Source organism: Rhineura floridana, chromosome 3 (assembly GCF_030035675.1).
Source record: "Rhineura floridana isolate rRhiFlo1 chromosome 3, rRhiFlo1.hap2, whole genome shotgun sequence".
Taxonomy (NCBI): Eukaryota; Metazoa; Chordata; class Lepidosauria; order Squamata; family Rhineuridae; genus Rhineura; species Rhineura floridana.
Genome location: NC_084482.1, coordinates 212,338,621 through 212,355,303, shown reverse-complemented (window position 1 = coordinate 212,355,303; position 16,683 = coordinate 212,338,621). Strand labels below are relative to the sequence as shown.

At 44.4% G+C, this 16,683-nt stretch overlaps 1 protein-coding gene across 1 annotated transcript; it reads left to right on the top strand.

Moving 5' to 3' along the window:
• Positions 1–4,004: 4,004 nt before the first annotated feature.
• LOC133381499 (zinc finger protein 501-like) lies at positions 4,005–16,444 on the top strand. Its single transcript, XM_061620659.1, has 4 exons — positions 4,005–4,042; positions 6,094–6,267; positions 7,704–7,848; positions 13,190–16,444. Exons 2-4 carry the CDS (start codon positions 6,193–6,195, stop codon positions 14,344–14,346), a joined length of 1,377 nt encoding a protein of 458 aa, XP_061476643.1. The 5' UTR covers positions 4,005–4,042; positions 6,094–6,192; the 3' UTR covers positions 14,347–16,444.
• Positions 16,445–16,683: the final 239 nt, after the last annotated feature.

Here is a 16,683-nt window from a genome sequence, read left to right as displayed (position 1 = left end):
CCTTGAATGAGTGGTGGCAGGCCAGCTCCAGACACTCTTGGATGAGACCGATTATCTGGATCCATTTCAGTCGGGTTTCAGGCCTGGTTTTGGCATGGAAACAGCCTTGGTTGCCCTGTATTATGACCTTTGTCGGGAGAGAGACAGGGGGAGTGTGACTCTGTTGATTCTCCTTGACGTCTCACAGGCTTTCGATACCATCGACCATGGTATCCTTCTGGGGAGACTGGCTGAGTTGGGAGTGGGAGGGACTGCATGGCGGTGGTTCCGCTCCTACTTGGCAGGTCGGCTCCAGAAGGTGGTGCTTGGGGAACATTGCTTGGCACCCTGGACTCTCCAGTATGGGGTTCCGCAGGGGTCAGTTCTGTCCCCCATGCTGTTCAACATCTATATGAAACTGTTGGGTGCCGTCATCCGGAGCTTTGGAGTGCGTTGCCATCAGTGAGTGAATGGACAGAAAAATGGCAAATGCAATTCAATATAAACAAGTGTAAAATTATGCATATTGGAGGAAAAAATCTGAATTTCACATATATGCTCATGGGGTCTGAACTGGCGGTGACTGACCAGGAAAGAGACCGCGGGGTTGTAGTGGACAGCACAATGAAAATGTCGACCCAGTGTGTGGCAGCTGTGAAAAAGGCAAATTCCATGCTAGCGATAATTAGGAAAGGTATTGAAAATAAAACAGTCGATATCATAATGCCGTTGTGTAAATCTATGGTGCGGCCGCATTTGGAATACTGTGTACAGTTCTGGTCGCCTCAGCTCAAAATGGATATTATAGAGTTGGAAAAGGTTCAGAGGAGGGCAACCAGAATGATCAAGGGGATGGAGCGACTCCCTTACGAGGAAAGGTTGCAGCATTTGGGGCTTTTTAGTTTAGAAAAAAGGCGGGTCAGAGGAGACATGATAGAAGTGTATAAAATTATGCATGGCATTGAGCAAGCGGATAGAGAAATGTTCTTCTCCCTCTCTCATAGTACTAGAACTCGTGGACATTCAAAGAAGCTGAATGTTGGAAGATTCAGGACAGACAAAAGGAAGTACTTCTTTACTCGGTGCATAGTCAAACTATGGAATTTGCTCCTACAAGATGCAGTAATGGCCACCAGCTTGGATGGCTTTAAAAGAAGATTAGACAAATTCATGGAGGACAGGGCTATCAATGGCTACTAGCCATGATGGCTGTGCTCTGCCACCCTAGTCAGAGGCAGCATGCTTCTGAAAACCAATTGCCGGAAGCCTCAGGAGGGGAGAGTGTTCTTGCACTCGGGTCCTGCTTGCGGGCTTCCCCCAGGCACCTGGTTGGCCACTGTGAGAACAGGCCACTGGCCTGATCCAGCAGGCTCTTCTTATGTTCTTATGTTCTTAGTATGCTGATGACACACAGCTCTATTTCTCCTTTTCATCTTCTTCAGGTGAGGCTGTCAATGAACCAGTGCCTGGCTGTGACAATGGACTGGATGAGGGCTAATAAACTGAGGCTCAACCCAGACAAGATGAAGATGCTGTTAGTGGGTGGTTCTTCTGACCGGATGGTGGATGCCCAATCTGTCCTGGATGGGTTTGCACTCCCGTTGAAGGAGCAGGTTCATAGCTTGGGGGTTCTCCTAGAAACCATCTCTGTCACTTAAGGCTCAGGTAGCCTCGGTGGCACGGAATGTCTTATGCCAATTTCTACTGGTGGCTCAGCTACGCCCCTATCTGGACAGGGATAACCTGGCTTCAGTTGTCCATGCTCTGGTAACCTCCAAGTTAGATTACTGCAATGCGCTCTACGTGGGGCTGCCTTTGAAAACGGTTTGGAAACTGCAGCTTGTGCAAAATGCAGCGGCCAGATTGGTAACAGGGACTAGCCACTTTGAACACATAAAACCAATTCTGGCCCGCTTGCATTGGCTGCCTGTATGTTTCAGAGCCCGATTCAAGGTGCTGGTTTTAACCTATAAAGCCTTACACGGCTTGGGACCACAATACCTGATGGAACGCCTCTCCCAACACGACCCCACCCGAACAATACGCTCAACATCCAAGGCCCTCCTCCAGGTGCGTACTCCAAGGGAAGCTGGGAGTGTGGCAACAAGGGAGAGGGCCTTCTCAGTGGTGGCCCCCAAATTATGGAATGATCTCCCTGATGAGGTGTGTCTGGTGCCAACACTGTTATCTTTTCAGTGCCAGGTCAAGACTTTCCTCTTCTCCCAGGAATTTCAGCATGTGTTTTTAAATTGCTTTTTAAAAATGTGTTTTTGTATATTTGTTTTTAATGTTTTTATTTATTTTATTTTTTAAATGTTTGCTGCCCTGGGCTCCTGCTGGGAGGAAGGGCGGGATATAAATCAAATAATAAATAAATAAATTGTTGTAAACCACCCAGAGAGCTTTGGCTATGGGGCAGTATACAAATGCAACAAATAACAATAATAACAACAACAACAACAACAATATATGCATAGAAGCTCATTTCAAAGCTTTTTTAAAAAAAGATATTTTAAAGGTGTTTTGTTTTAATATGTTTTTAAAGATGTTTTGTTTTAATATATTTTAAAGTCTGTTTTTATGAAGTTTTAGAGTGTTTTTAGTGTTTTTGTTTGCCACCCTGGGCTCCTACTGGGAGGAAGGTGGGATATGAATTTAGTAAATAAATAAATAAATTGGAAATAACTGTTAGCATGACTGGAGCAGCAAGCCGTCCTCTTAAAAACGTGATGCAAATATCATTTTAAAAAAATGTAAGAATAGATAAACTCAGAACACTACAAATAAGCATAGAAAATACAAAATGACTTTTAAGAAATGGCTTGCAGTCAGGTGCTCAATGGGGGGATCCAATATTTTCCTCTCTGGTGGACCTGTCCCCGAATTCAGGGTTTTTTTTGCCGGGGGGGGGAGGTACACAGACAACTCCTCCAGATTTCATGGGTTATTAGTATTTGCTTGTGCCACTGAACTATTTTTGCTCTCAGCATACAAAGGTCAGAATGAGGACGTTAAATTTAAAGACTTTGTATCATTCCTGCTTTTGGTGCCAGACCGTGGTTTATCTTTTATTGGGTTTGTATACCGCCCCATAGCCGAAGCTCTCTGGGCAGTTTACAACATGGTTCAACATGGTGCAAAGAACTAAACGACTTGAACATCTTGACTTGGCTGAGAAATGTTTGGAAAATCTCCTTACTCAAGGGATGGAAAAATGAGGATTTATCATATATCCTTTGGAACATGACTTGCATGGACAACTGTCAGCAGCAGCAAAACATAGATATGGTTGAATTAAATGTTTGTTCCTTTCTGCATACTTGGATCGTAATATTGTCCAGTCCTGTGGTCTCCCAGGTGGTGCTGGTGGGGAAATGGTCATATGGGGAGCATGACTCCATGTCATCATTCATGCTCCAATTACACTTTGTATCATACCAGATGCAATGCCAAGTTTTTCTTAATTTTGTTCTTTAATAATAATAAAAAATTAAAAAGATGTTGAAGCAAACGTTTACACCCAGGATGAGATTTTTCACTGAAGCCAAAAGAACTTAAAACTTTGCTGAATTCAACAAAATCCAACAAAAATGACAGCGCTGTTGTCTTACATCACAGGGAGCAGGAACTTAGTTCCCATTTGTGTCGAAACAGGGTGACGTCAGAACGCTGAGAAACGAAGGAGCTTTGAAAAGCTACTTTTTTTGAACTACAACTCCCATCAGCCCCAGCCAGCATGGCGATTGGATTGGGCTGATGGGAGCTGTAGTTCAAACAAAGTAACTTTTCCAAGCTCTTGAAGCTGTGAGCAAAGGCCCTTCAGGCTGTGCCTCCCGTGGAAAGTGCCTCCCATCCCTTGGAGCAACTGCAGCCCCAACGCAACAGCAGGGGGGCGGGTAGAGGAAGAGGAGAGTGGCGAAGAAGGGAGACTCGGTCCTCCAGTGGGTAAAGGAACCGAGTTCTGGTTCCTAGAGAGGAAGGAAGTGGGAGGACAGAATAATATATGGGGAAAGGGGGGGAGGGGTTTCATCATCCGGGAAGAGGAGGAAGAGAGAGCAAAGAGGTGCGACGTGTTTGGGGGCTGGGGGGAAGAGGAGGAGGGTTTTCTTTCGGGGATCCATACAAAGGGGGTGTGGGGAGAGGGTGGACCACGCAGTCCATCTGCAAAGCGTGGACAAAACTGCGCTGAAGCTGCCCCCCCCCTTACAGGTCACCCCAGACTCCCCAGGGATGAGATGCAGCCAAGGCAGGGGGGAAAGGGAGGCCCCTCTTGATGCAGGGGAAAGAAACAGCCTTGTTGGGGGGCACATTGGAGGGGAGGGGTTTGCTGTGCTGCTCTTCTGCCCCAGAGCTGGAGGGAGCGCCCCTGTTGGATTTCCTCCACTGGAAGAGGGTCTGGTCAGTTTCCCTCCTGCCAGGCAAGGAAAATGGAGAGAGGAATCTGAAACTGACCAGGCTCTGAATGCGCTTCTCAAAGCTTTCAAGGCAGCGGATGGAGGGAATGGGTGAATAAATGCCTCCTCCTCCTCAGCTGGACTCGAGGGGAAGGGGAGTTTGTGGGGGGGGAGATCAAAGCCCGCTTGCGGTGGATCCCAGCTGCTCTTGCAGGATTGGTCCATCTGAGGGGTTGCTGAGGGTCTTTCTCTCCTGGCGCGGCCACCCTCCCCCCTGCGGGGTCAGAGTGCTGGGGGGGGGACAAGAAAAAAACTGCTTTCCCCCCAACATTGTCCACTTTTGTTATAGGCCTTCACATCTCTACAGTAGTTTAGTGGCAAATTGAGAAGTGCAGGGTCCCTTCATGATAGCCATGCCCCCTTCCATCCTCTTTTTTTCCTGCTGGGTTGAGAATTAGATCCTTGTTAATGCCTTCTCCCACAGCTAGGAGCCAATAAGCATGAAAGGGCAGAGTGTTGCCTACTGCGTCTTCTCAGTGGCTGACTCACCTCCTTTCACTCTGATTCACCCTAATTAGCAGGAAAGAACAAGGAAGTATGTTAGAAGACTCTTCTCAGTGGCTAACACACTCTCCTTTCATCCTGATTGGCTCACAGGATGTTGGAGACCATGCTGAGATCCTGCTCCCAAAAAACTAAGCGGTCTAGATTCAGGTAGTGTCCTGGGCCCAGAGACAGGGTTGTTCTGAAGACCAAAGTAGAGGGGGACAAAATATGTTTCCGACTGTGAGCTCATTAGAGGCAGGCCTGTGTAGAAATATAAACATAAGAATAAAATGTATGGATACAAATAATAATAAGTAAATCAACTTATTGCCTCAGTCGCTCGACCCTGTGTGGTGAGGAACTTTTGGTCTTCCAGATGTTGTTGAACTACAACTCCCATCATCCTTGTCCTTTGATCATACTTGCTGGGGCTGATGGGAGTTGTGGTTCAAAAACATCTGAAGGTCAACTTGGATTATACGAGTGGATGGTACCAACAATGTGTCCTGCTGATTTTGACATGGATGTATTACAAGTAGTTCCTCATATGCTTTTCATTGCCCAGTGAGCTGGACCAGACTGAATGCAGGTCAGTGGTCCTCTGCCCGTATTTCTGATGGAAAGAGTGGAGGAGTTTTGCATCCCCAGGGAGCTCCAAGATGGAGTCATTAGACCAAATTCAGCCTCCCCATTTCTTTGCAATGTGTGCAAAACCTATTTTGTTTGCCAACTGTCAGGGACATGACATGAAATTAATCTCTGTGCAGATTAAGTTTTTAATTATATGCATGGTGAAAAGGGCCCTATAATGAAGCCTGAAATGGTTCACAACTTGGAGAAGAAACTCTGTGGTGAGCAGGAATTAAAGGCTTTGCGGAAGCAGAAGCAGAGATGAGAGGGGAGGGGTCGGAGATGGGTGAAACTCCTGGGGGTGGCTAAAGACACAAGAGGTGCCCAAGCATGGAGAAGAGTCTGGAAGAAACGGGGGGTTGGTCTGAAAGACATTTGGGGCCTTTAAGGCCTTTTGCAGATCAAGCATTGTGAGGGAAAACAACCCAGGAAAAGGACGTGCCATTTATTTATTTAGATTGAGGCTGCTTATAATATACAAACATCTGAAATCCATATTGGTATAAAGGATGAAATTCCTCCCATCCCCGTCTCTCCCCTGCAGGCCCTTGAGAGCTGCTCCCTACGAGACGTGCCTCGTGGCAAAAGCTGTGGGAGTCCCAGAGCTGGCCTGGTTTACTCCTCTTCCCTCAGGGGCTGCACCATGGCCTCAGAGGCACCGTCCGGATTGTCTCTTCTCTGGGATAGAGTGGAAAGAGCAGCTGGGCAGCCCCATGAGGTAAGGGAAGGATCATTGGGGGAAGACAGAGGGGACAGCGCGGCTGCGTCTCCCTGAGCGTGGTGGGGAGGGCTCTGGGAGAACACTAGTTCTGAGGCTGCATAAGGAGAGCCTGCCGGATCAGGCCAATAGCCCGTCTGTTCCAGCACCCGGTTCTTGCAGTGGCCGACCAGAGGCCTGTGGGAAGCCGCTAGCAGAACCTGAATACAAGCGCACTCTCCCCACTTGTGATTCGGTGACACATATCTGGCAGAACTCGCTTGAACACACGTGGCTGTTACAATACACTCTTGGAGAGGTGGGATCTTTTATGGTCATCAGTCAAGCTCTGCCCTGCAATTGTGTCTGAGCAGTCTAAAACCCAGAAATGCTCACACACACACCCCACAAAAGCTAAAAAAAGAGTAACTGTACTAAGGAAATGCAAAGAGAAAGAGGGTGGAGCTGGTTCCGTGGTGTGAAACCAAAGTCAAGCCGTTTCTGGGATTGAACTCCTGTCGTGCAACGAGAGGGGGTCAAGAAGGGAGTCATCCCAGCGTGCCCCACTGGTCAGGCTATTAGTCCAATATGGACCAAAGTGAAGCTGCCAAGTGTCCTGCTATGTTACAATTCCCAGCATACTGCCTCTGGCAGTGGAGGCAATGCATTGTCATTGTGCCTAGTAGCCACTGATGTCATCCTTCCTGGAGAAGAGAAGATGGAGGGGAGATATGATAGCACTCTTCAAGTACTTTAAAGGTACTTTAAAGGTTATTGCCCCCAGACTTTGGAATTCTTTACCGATAGAGGTGCAGTCATCTCCTTCTCTTGTTATATTTCGTCGCCAGGTCAAGACGTTTCTTTTTCGTCAAGCATTTAATTTGAGCGATATATAGGATATTTTTATTGCTTGACAGGCTCTTGCTGCTGATATGCTTAGTTAATATTGTTTTTATCATGCTAATTTTAATTTTTATATGTGATTGTTCTCTGCTCTTTGTTTTTTGTTCGCCACTCTGAGTCTCCGGAGATAGAGCGGGTTATATAAATGTTTTAAATAAATAAATAAATAGAGGAGGGCCGAGATCTCTTCTCCATCGTCCAGAGTGCAGGACACGAAATAATGGGCTCAAGTTGCAGGAAGCCAGATTTCGACTGGACATCAGAAAAACTTCCTAACTGTTAGAGCCATACGACCATGGAACCAATGACCTAGAGAGGTAGTGGGCTCTCCGACACTGGAGGCATTCAAGAGGCAGCTGGACAGCCATCTGTCGGGAATGCTGTGATTTGATTCCTGCATTGAGCAGGGGGTTGGACTCGATGGCTTTGTAGGCCGCTTCCAACTCTACTATTCTAGGATTCTATAATTTGTCCAGTCCTCTTTGAAAGCTGTTCAAGCTTTAGGCTGGGCGAATGGTGCATGTTGGAGAAACTGCCTCTTCTTCTTTTTCCAGCATCTGTTGCCCTTCCAGGATCTGGTGACCTTTGAGGAGGTGGCCGTGTATTTCACAGAGGAGGAATGGGCCCTGCTGGATCCTGGCCAAAGAGCTCTGCACAGGGAAGTCATGGAGGAGAATTATGAGACGGTGGCCTCTCTGGGTAAATATATTCTGCCCCCTTGACTGATAAATGTTGAAGGTATGAATTTAGCAGCTGTGCTATTTAACCTTCCACTGCAGGGATGCTATTATGGAAATGGGTGCCTGGGCCCTGGATATTTGGGGAGGGACTGCAGCTTAGAGGGAGAACACCTGCTTCGCATGTAGAAGGTCCTAGGTTCAATCCGTGGCAGCTCCGAGAGGGGTGAAATGATCAAGTAGGAGGTGCTGGGAAAGGTCTTGCCCTGCCTGAGATCCTGGAGATCCATTGCTAGTTCTAGTAGGCGATGCTGGGCTAGATGGACAAATTCCCTGATCTGGTATAATGTAGCTTCCTCTGTTCTTTGGCCTTTTGGATGATTGAATGTGAAAAGTGCCCCTCCCTGCCACCTTCCGATGCCCCAGGATGAAAAATCTTACCTTGCATCCGGTGAAGGAGAGGGCAGGAGCTCCCAAACCCCAGCAGAGCATCATTTCCTGCATCCTCAGCAGATAATTGACACGCTGTGACTTGTACTGTAAACCCCCAGTGGGAAAAGATGCTCCCAGGAGCCTGGGAGCACCCACTGCCTCCTCCCTCTTCCTTTCTCTGCCCAAATGTCGGGTTTTGTCTTTGAAGCAGGAGGAACAGCAGTGGCAGTTTGGAGAATCAAGGTGCGCACCACTGTGCTTGCCTCAGCCAGTTGTTTTCTGAGCCCAATTCAAGATGCTTACTTTGGCATTTAAAGCTTTAAACAGCCTGACATGCAAATAGCTGCAAGAACGCCATTAGCAAGGATGGATATATTTATTACGGTCATAGACCAATAAAACAGTTATGATACATACATACATAGAATAGTTAAAATATATGTGTCAATAAAATGGAAGAGTAAGACTTGATATAAAAATAATACATCACAAATTTAGTAACCTTATGCATTAGCCATTTAGACGATGGTCAGAGGTATTTAATTTTGGAGTATTAAATAACGTTAGGTACGGAAAGAGGACATTCAGATTTCTTTCCACTTAAATGGACATGGTTAAATTTCTCCTAATGGAAATACTTGTAGCACAGAATTTTGCTACAGATTGAGTAATATGGACAGAATGGTCAGCAAGGAGATATTTTACATAAAAGTCCTCACTTCTTCCTGAGAAGGAAGTAATCAGAGGCTTAATCAGACGGTGTCTACAGTCATGATAAAAAGGACAGTACAAGAAGACATGGATTAGTGATTCAACCTCTCCAGCATTGCAAGGGCATGTTCGTTCACTATAGGGTGTTTTATTATATCTGCCTATCAATACCGCATTTGGTAGGCAATTTAACCTTGCCCACACAAAAGCCTTCCGATATTTAGGTATGGATAAATTAGAAAGATACGATATTGGTTGTTGGGGATTGGTGTTAAATATTTGTTTTCTAATCAAAGCAAAATGCTGTTGGAGATCCACATCTTTGACTCTCTGGAGAATTTGTTCTTTGGCTTTTACAAAGCCCATGGCTAAAATAGCAGGAACAGAGTATCCCAAGGCTGTTATTTTATTCATAATCATTGATTGCCATGATGAGGGAAAATGGTCCTGCAGGATAGAGGATGTAAGTCCTATGGTGTTAAATATCAGTTTAAGCCAAGTACTAATTCTCAAACACCAGATTCGGGCTTCTAGTGACGATAGTCCCACTTCCATTCGCAGAATGAAGCTAGGGACACAGGTAGGAACTGCAAATATTGATCTGAGAAAAGAATTTTGAACAGCTTCCAATTGTTCAAAGTTCGTAGAGGTTGTGACTTGAGAACCATACAGTAATTGAGGAATTATTTTAACTCTCAAAATATTGATAGCTGGTATAGGGAGCTGTCCCCCTTTAGTATAGTAAATAGATAGTAATGCTTTCGTGGTTCTTTTTGCATTTAGAATGGCGGACTTTGTGTAGAGACCATGAGCCGCTGGATTGAAAAGTCATTCCTAAATATTTGAATGCTTTAACCTGGTCAATGGAATAACCATTGATTCTCCAAGCATGGTTAACTCTTTTGTTAGTAAATATCATTATCTTAGTTTTCCCATGGTTGATCGTTAAAGATTCAGCAGAACAAAAAGTAGCCACCCCAGCCAACAATTGTCTCAATCCTACCGAAGTTCTAGACATAAGCAGAATGTCATCGGCATATAACAGAATAGGTCTTGAAATTTCTGCCAATTTAGGGGAGTGTGAAACAATCGGATACATCTGATGGACAACAGAATTAATGTAGATATTAAACAATAAAGGGGCCAAGATGCAACCCTGTTTTACCCCCTTGTAGGTAGGAATGGGATTACTCAACTGACCCATATGGTTGCAATGAACACGAAAGTAAGTATTGTCGTAAAGGCCCCGAATTAGCGTCAATAAACGGATGTCAATATTAAGGCTAGCAAATTTATGCCAGAGTCTTTCCCTTGAGATGGTATCGAAAGCTGTTTTTAAGTCAATGAATGCAGTATACAAAGATTTTCCATTTCTACCCTTGTATTTATTCACGAAATGTTGGAGGATTAATGCGTGGTCCAGGGTTGAACGACCCGCATGGAAGCCTGCTTGTTCAGGGGCTAAGATATCATTTGATTCGACCCAAGCACTCAATTTCTGATAAAGGTGTGCAGAGTAAAGTTTACTGACAATATTCAGTAAACTGATGGGTCTAAAATTGGCAGGATCATGGAGCGGGCCCTTTTTATGAATTGGGATAATTATAGCTGTTCCCCAATCTCTAGGTATTAGCATTGAATGGTCAATGTGTGAGAATAATGTCGCCAATAAAGGGGCCCACCATTGAACATTCGATTTGAACACTTCGGCTGGGATACTGTCAGAGCCTGGGGCCTTATTAGATTTCAGTTTGGCTATAAGTTCAATGATTTCATTGGGGCCAACCGGATCCCATTCAGGAATATCCGTTGGCAGATCTTTAGGGGCTACAGAATTTACCTCCTGACCAAATAGCTTAAGGAAGTGTTCCTCCCAGGCTCTGGGTTGCACATAGCAGCCCATACTAAAATAAGGTTTTGGCCAATTATTTGCAATTATTTCCCAGAACAGTTTAGAATTCTTCAATCGTGACGCGTTTGAGAGGCGGTGCCAAATTTCGTGAAGGCTTGTTATCTTTTTTTGTTTTAACAAATGTTTATAGAATTTCTTCTCCTTACAATATGCTTGGAGCGTATCTGGGTTGCAAGTCACCTTATAGGTCTTAAATTTAATTATTAATGACTTTTTCCCTTCTACGCATTCCTTGTCGAACCATGACTTAGAGTTAAGAGTGTTTCCGTGTCTCTTAGTTTTCGAAGTGGTTAATAATAATGAACGTAGCATAATTAGTAGCTGTTGAAAATATTGGTAAGAAGTTAAGGGATTAGAAGATGTAATTATCTGGTGTTTTAATTCAAGGATATCCGGGGCAGAAAGTCTGGCATTAAGCTCCCTCTCAAGGATAGGTATCCACTTTACCCTTTTAGGATGAAATTCATAAGCTGTATTATCAAAAGTCTGGGGAGTAATATGTAAAGAAGAGTCCCAGACAATGTCCAATGCAATAGGCGAATGATCACTTTCTGGTCTTTCGGTGCATTTAAAAGAGCTGATTGAATGGTATAATTCTTGGGAAACAATCCCAAGATCAATCACTGATGCACCTCTAGTTGAAAGGAAGGTAAATTCTCCTTCTGTATTGCCATTGGTTCTCCCATTAAGTAGAATTAGATTCAATCTAATAATCATATTTATAAGGCAGAAACCTGCATGGGTTATGCCTAGATCTTTGGATTGTCTAATGGGGAAATCGATTAAATTATCTATAGAGGGGGGCACTTGATGAAATTGGGCTATATATGTCTTCCATGTTAATTGTGAAATCCTGCAATGTCACGTGTTTCAAACAAGATATCTCAGAGCATTCTGAATCTTTTGCGTGGGAAACATTGCGATGATGAGACTGACCCACGTTTCCCGCCTCGCCCCATCCCACCCCAGCTCCTCTTTTGTTGCTGCTGTCCTAACCAAGGGCTTTCTCTCTCTCTCTCTCTCCCTGTGCTAAATGTGTGTGTGTATGTGTGTCAGTCCAGAGAGGAACAACAGGTTAGCTGTACTCAACCCCCCTCCATCTCACCTTGTGCCTTCTGTGCGTGCTCAGTCTTGCACACTGCTGATTAGCTTGGTTGTGGTTATAATTATTTAGCTAATGCCCTCAACCCAAAGAAATATTATGTATATTGTTGCTGACTTAACCCCACTGTCACAATAGATATATATTCTCCACTGAAGTGTTACGTGACTGACTTTCGAAAAAGATCCCACCTCTCCAAGAGTGTATTTTAACAGTCATGTGTGTCCTCTCTGGACTCATCATGTGAGTCACTCATGTGCAGCTAGACAGTGAGGACCAGAAGGCGGCTTCCAAAACACAGTCTCTCTCTCTCTCTCTCTCTCTCTCTCTCTTTCTCACACACACACACACTCACACACACACACACACACACACACACACAGGTTTCCCATTTAATCTCATTGCTATCACTCACTCAGACTTTGCATTATAGCTCCTAATTGCTTTTGCTACGTCACTTCTCACTATTAGAGCAACCCCGTTTCTTCTTAATTTGTCATTTCCTGCATAAAGTATTTTGTAGTTGCCTGAAAATGTCCCATTCCCATCCATTTGAATTCACTCACGCCGTATTGTAATGTTGATAGGTTCCATTTCTTGTTTGACAATTTCTAACTTTCCCTGGTTCATGCTTCTCACATTCCATGCTCCTATTGTGTGCGTCGTACAACTCCGGACTCTCCTTTTGCATCTGTGCACATCAGCCTCTGGGCTTCCTTTTGGCTTTGACCCAGCTGCGTGATTAGTCACAGCGCTACTCGTACTTGTCCTTTGTTCTTCCCCAGTAGCTTGCCGAGTGCCATCTGTCCTGGGGGTCTCATCTTCCAGCACTATCTCATGTTTCAGGTAACATTTTGGGAGGGAGGGAGGGGATGCGAGGTGCCCTCTGGGCAGTGGAAAGGACCATGTTCCTGTCAGACAGGATCCATCCTAGGTTTGTAGATTCCAGCTGTGCATAAGTACTTGGCTGTTCACCTTAAATTGAGGAACAAGAGAGCAGTTTTTTGTTACAATTCTCTCTCTCTGCATCTCTTTTCACAACCTCTGACCAAGTACCTACTGCTAAAATAACTCTGTACAAGGCTTGGAGCTTTGACAGTTTGGTATCAACAGAGCTCCCAGAAATATGTTTTCAAAGTACAAATCATAATATATTCACAGGATTTCTCCACAGCATTTTATCACCTTTCCTTTTCATTCCATCAGGATACATCTGGGGGGTCAAGGCTGAGGGAGAACCATCTGAAGTATCACTGGAAAAAGCTGAGGAGCAGGTGCAGGAGCAGAAACTGAGGAGGCAAGATAGAGCAAAGAGACAAGAGGAGAGACAAACTCACACAGGGGACAAACCCCATAAATGCTTGGAGTGTGGAAAGAGCTTCAGTCAGAGTGGCACCCTTACTTCGCATCAAAGGACTCACACAGGGGACAAACCTTATAAATGCTTGGAGTGTGGAAAGAGCTTCAGCTGGAGTAGTGCCCTTAGGGTGCATCAAAGAACTCACACAGGGGACAAACCTTATAAATGCTTGGAGTGTGGAAAGACCTTCAATCAGAATAGCCACCTTACTTTGCACCAAAGAACTCACACAGGGGACAAACCTTATACATGCTTGGAGTGTGGAAAGAGCTTCAGTTGGAGTAGCACCCTTAGTACACATGAAAGAACTCATACAGGGGACAAAGCTTATAAATGCTTGAAGTGTGGAAAGACCTTCAGTCGGAGTAGCCACCTTACTTTGCACCACAGAACTCACACAGGGGACAAACCTTATACATGCTTGGAGTGTGGAAAGAGCTTCAGTCAGAGTGGCCACCTTACTTCGCATCAAAGAACTCACACAGGGGACAAACCTTATACATGCTTGGAGTGTGGAAAGAGCTTCAGTCACAGTGGCAACCTTACTTCGCATCAAAGAACTCACACAGGGGACAAATCTTATACATGCTTGGAGTGTGGAAAGAGCTTCAGTCAGAGTGGCCACCTTACTTCGCATCAAAGAACTCACACAGGGGACAAACCTTATAAATGTTTCGAGTGTGGAAAGAGCTTCAGTAAGAGTGGCACCCTTACGGTGCATCAAAGAACTCACACAGGGGACAAACCTTATACATGCTTGGAGTGTGGAAAGAGCTTCAGTCAGAGTGGCTACCTTACTTCGCATCAAAGAACTCACACAGGGGACAAACCTTATAAATGTTTCGAGTGTGGAAAGAGCTTCAAGTGGAGTAGCGCCCTTACGGTACATGAAAGAACTCACACAGGGGACAAACCTTATATATGCTTGGAGTGTGGAAAGAGGTTCAGTCGGAGTGACACCCTTACTTCGCATCACAAAACTCACACAGGAGACAAACCTTAAAATGCTTGGAGTGTGGAAGGAGCTTAAGCAGAGTTCAGCTCTTTCTGTGCATCAAAGAATCCACACAGGGAAGCAAGGCTACCAACAGGATTTTCTGGGCTCTGTACTCTCAGTACTCTATGCAGATTGGGCCCTCTGCTGCACTCCTCAAAGACACAAATAATCCAGTGGGAACACTCAAATAACAGCTGGTATAGCATAGCGGGGAGGAGAGCCTGGCTGGGAGTCCAGAGTCTGTGAGTTCAAATCCCCGTTTGTGTCTCCTGGGTGTCAAGGGACAGCTAAAGATCACCCCACATTGTGTGGCTCAGGGGTTATGTGCCCTGCCACCTGTGTAGCCGTGGGCAAGCTGCATAGTCCCACGGAGCCCAGTTGCCCTCCAGCTGGCAGTTGTGGACAAGGAAGGGGCTGGCTTGTGCAGTGGGGAGGACTATCCTCAGAGGGAGGCAATGGTAAACCCTCTCTAAATACCGCTTATCATGAAAACCCTATTCATGGGGTCGCCATAAGTTGGGATCAACTTGAAGGCAGTCCATTTCCATTTCAACACTAATAATAAGATATCCAACAGGAAGAATATCAACAGGTGAAGCTTTCCCCATAATTCTATACTATAAAAAGGCAGGTATTAATCCGCCTGCCACATTATTATATAGCCATGAGAGTGGCTGTATACTATAGCCAGCATGGATTTTTCGCGTTCCGCAATCATAAATTTAAAATACCCCCCATGTCATTCTGATGCTTTCCATAAGTTCATTTCAAAACAAAACCTTACATAACTTATAGTCCTGAACTCAGAAATGCTTGCTTAACAACCCTTTAAGTTTTCATGGCAATACACAAAACAGTCAGAGAATCGAGAGTTCAAAATGTAAAATGAGGGAAATAACAGACCTGGACTTTTTTCTGTCAGAAATCTCATAATTTGATGACATTAATTAAAAATCAGCCATGTTCACAGAGTATCTGTAATCCTATTATTGACCTTGCCCCATTCTCTGAACTTCATCTTCTGCAGTTTTAAAAATAAAATGCCTGGCTGATTTTTAATTAATTTAAGAAATTTTACATTGAACTGAATGATAATGTCGGGCATGCTCAGTAAGAACCAGCTGTCAGTGTTCTAAAAGCCAGACTCACAGCTGAAACGTTTCTAAAGATGTTTTGTTATAATGTATTTTAAGTCTGTTTTATGATGTTTTAGAGTTTTTGGTGCTTTTGTTTGCTGCCCTGGGCTCGTTCTGGGAGGAATGGCGGGATATAAATCAAATAAATAAATAAAAATGGGGGCAGTGTCAGTGATGTCCTCTCCAGTCAAAGGGATTGGTACAAGGGGAACGCCTCCCTCCCCGTGGACAGGGAGTAGAGAGCATATCCAACAGTTACTCACATTATAGATGGAAGCAATTCTTGTTGGATTTAAGCAAGCTTGCATGCCCCCCCTTTGATAGGGAGATGTTCCCTCTAACCAGTATTGGGGATATCTCTATATGTTTGTTTACCATGACGTAACTTCCTCAAAGGGTGGTGTTTTTTTTTCTTCCTCCTCCTTTGTTAGGGGATATTGATCCTTTTTGCATATTCTGCATTAACCTCTAGCAGAGGGAACAGGCAGACGTTCCTTCCAGGGGCATCCTCACCAATGACTGAAAATGGACTGAGACTACAGATTATTTTCTATCTAAACTAGAGCCTATGTTGTCTTAAACATATGACAGTCGTGAGTAAATACTCTTTATTCTTTTTACCTAAGAAGATTGTCTCTGTGACTTCTTTGATTAACTAGTGTGCGTGGGAGGAAGGTGTGGGACTGGTTTATTTTAATTCCACTGTTGCATACATACTTTACTAAGAAATAGGACTACATATTGTTCCTCTTTTCATTTAAACCAAACAGGTTCTGTGGCCCAGAGTAAACTGAGAATTAAACCTTTCTTCTGCCTGGCATTTTAGCATGTGTTTTTTAAATTGTGTTTAACAATGTGTTTTTAAATTTGTATATTTGTTTTTAATGTTTTTAATTGTTGTAAACCACCCAGAGAGCTTCAGCTGTGGGGCGGTATACAAATGTAACAAATAAATAATAAATAAATAAAGCAGATTTTTCAGGGTTTTATTTTTTTTAGTATGTTTGTTTGTTTCCCCCTTTGCTCTGTATCAGACACTAGTTTTAAAAGAGACTTTCTTACTGCTCTGTCTTCTCTGAGTTGCTTTTTGCAAACCAAGGGCCTGTTCACAGGGGAGCTTAACTTAAAGTAAATACGTACCTTTTGCCATTGCGACAGATTTGCTAGGTTCACACTCCCCAGCTTCCAATATGTTTTTTTTAACTTT

Coding starts and splice junctions, on each gene's coding strand:
- LOC133381499 (XM_061620659.1), top strand. CDS start 6,193: ATGGCCTCAGAGGCACCGTCCGGATTGTCTCTTCTCTGGGATAGAGTG. Junction 6,268..7,703: donor CAGCTGGGCAGCCCCATGAG/GTAAGGGAAGGA, acceptor TTCTTTTTCCAG/CATCTGTTGCCCTTCCAGGA. Junction 7,849..13,189: donor TGAGACGGTGGCCTCTCTGG/GTAAATATATTC, acceptor TCATTCCATCAG/GATACATCTGGGGGGTCAAG.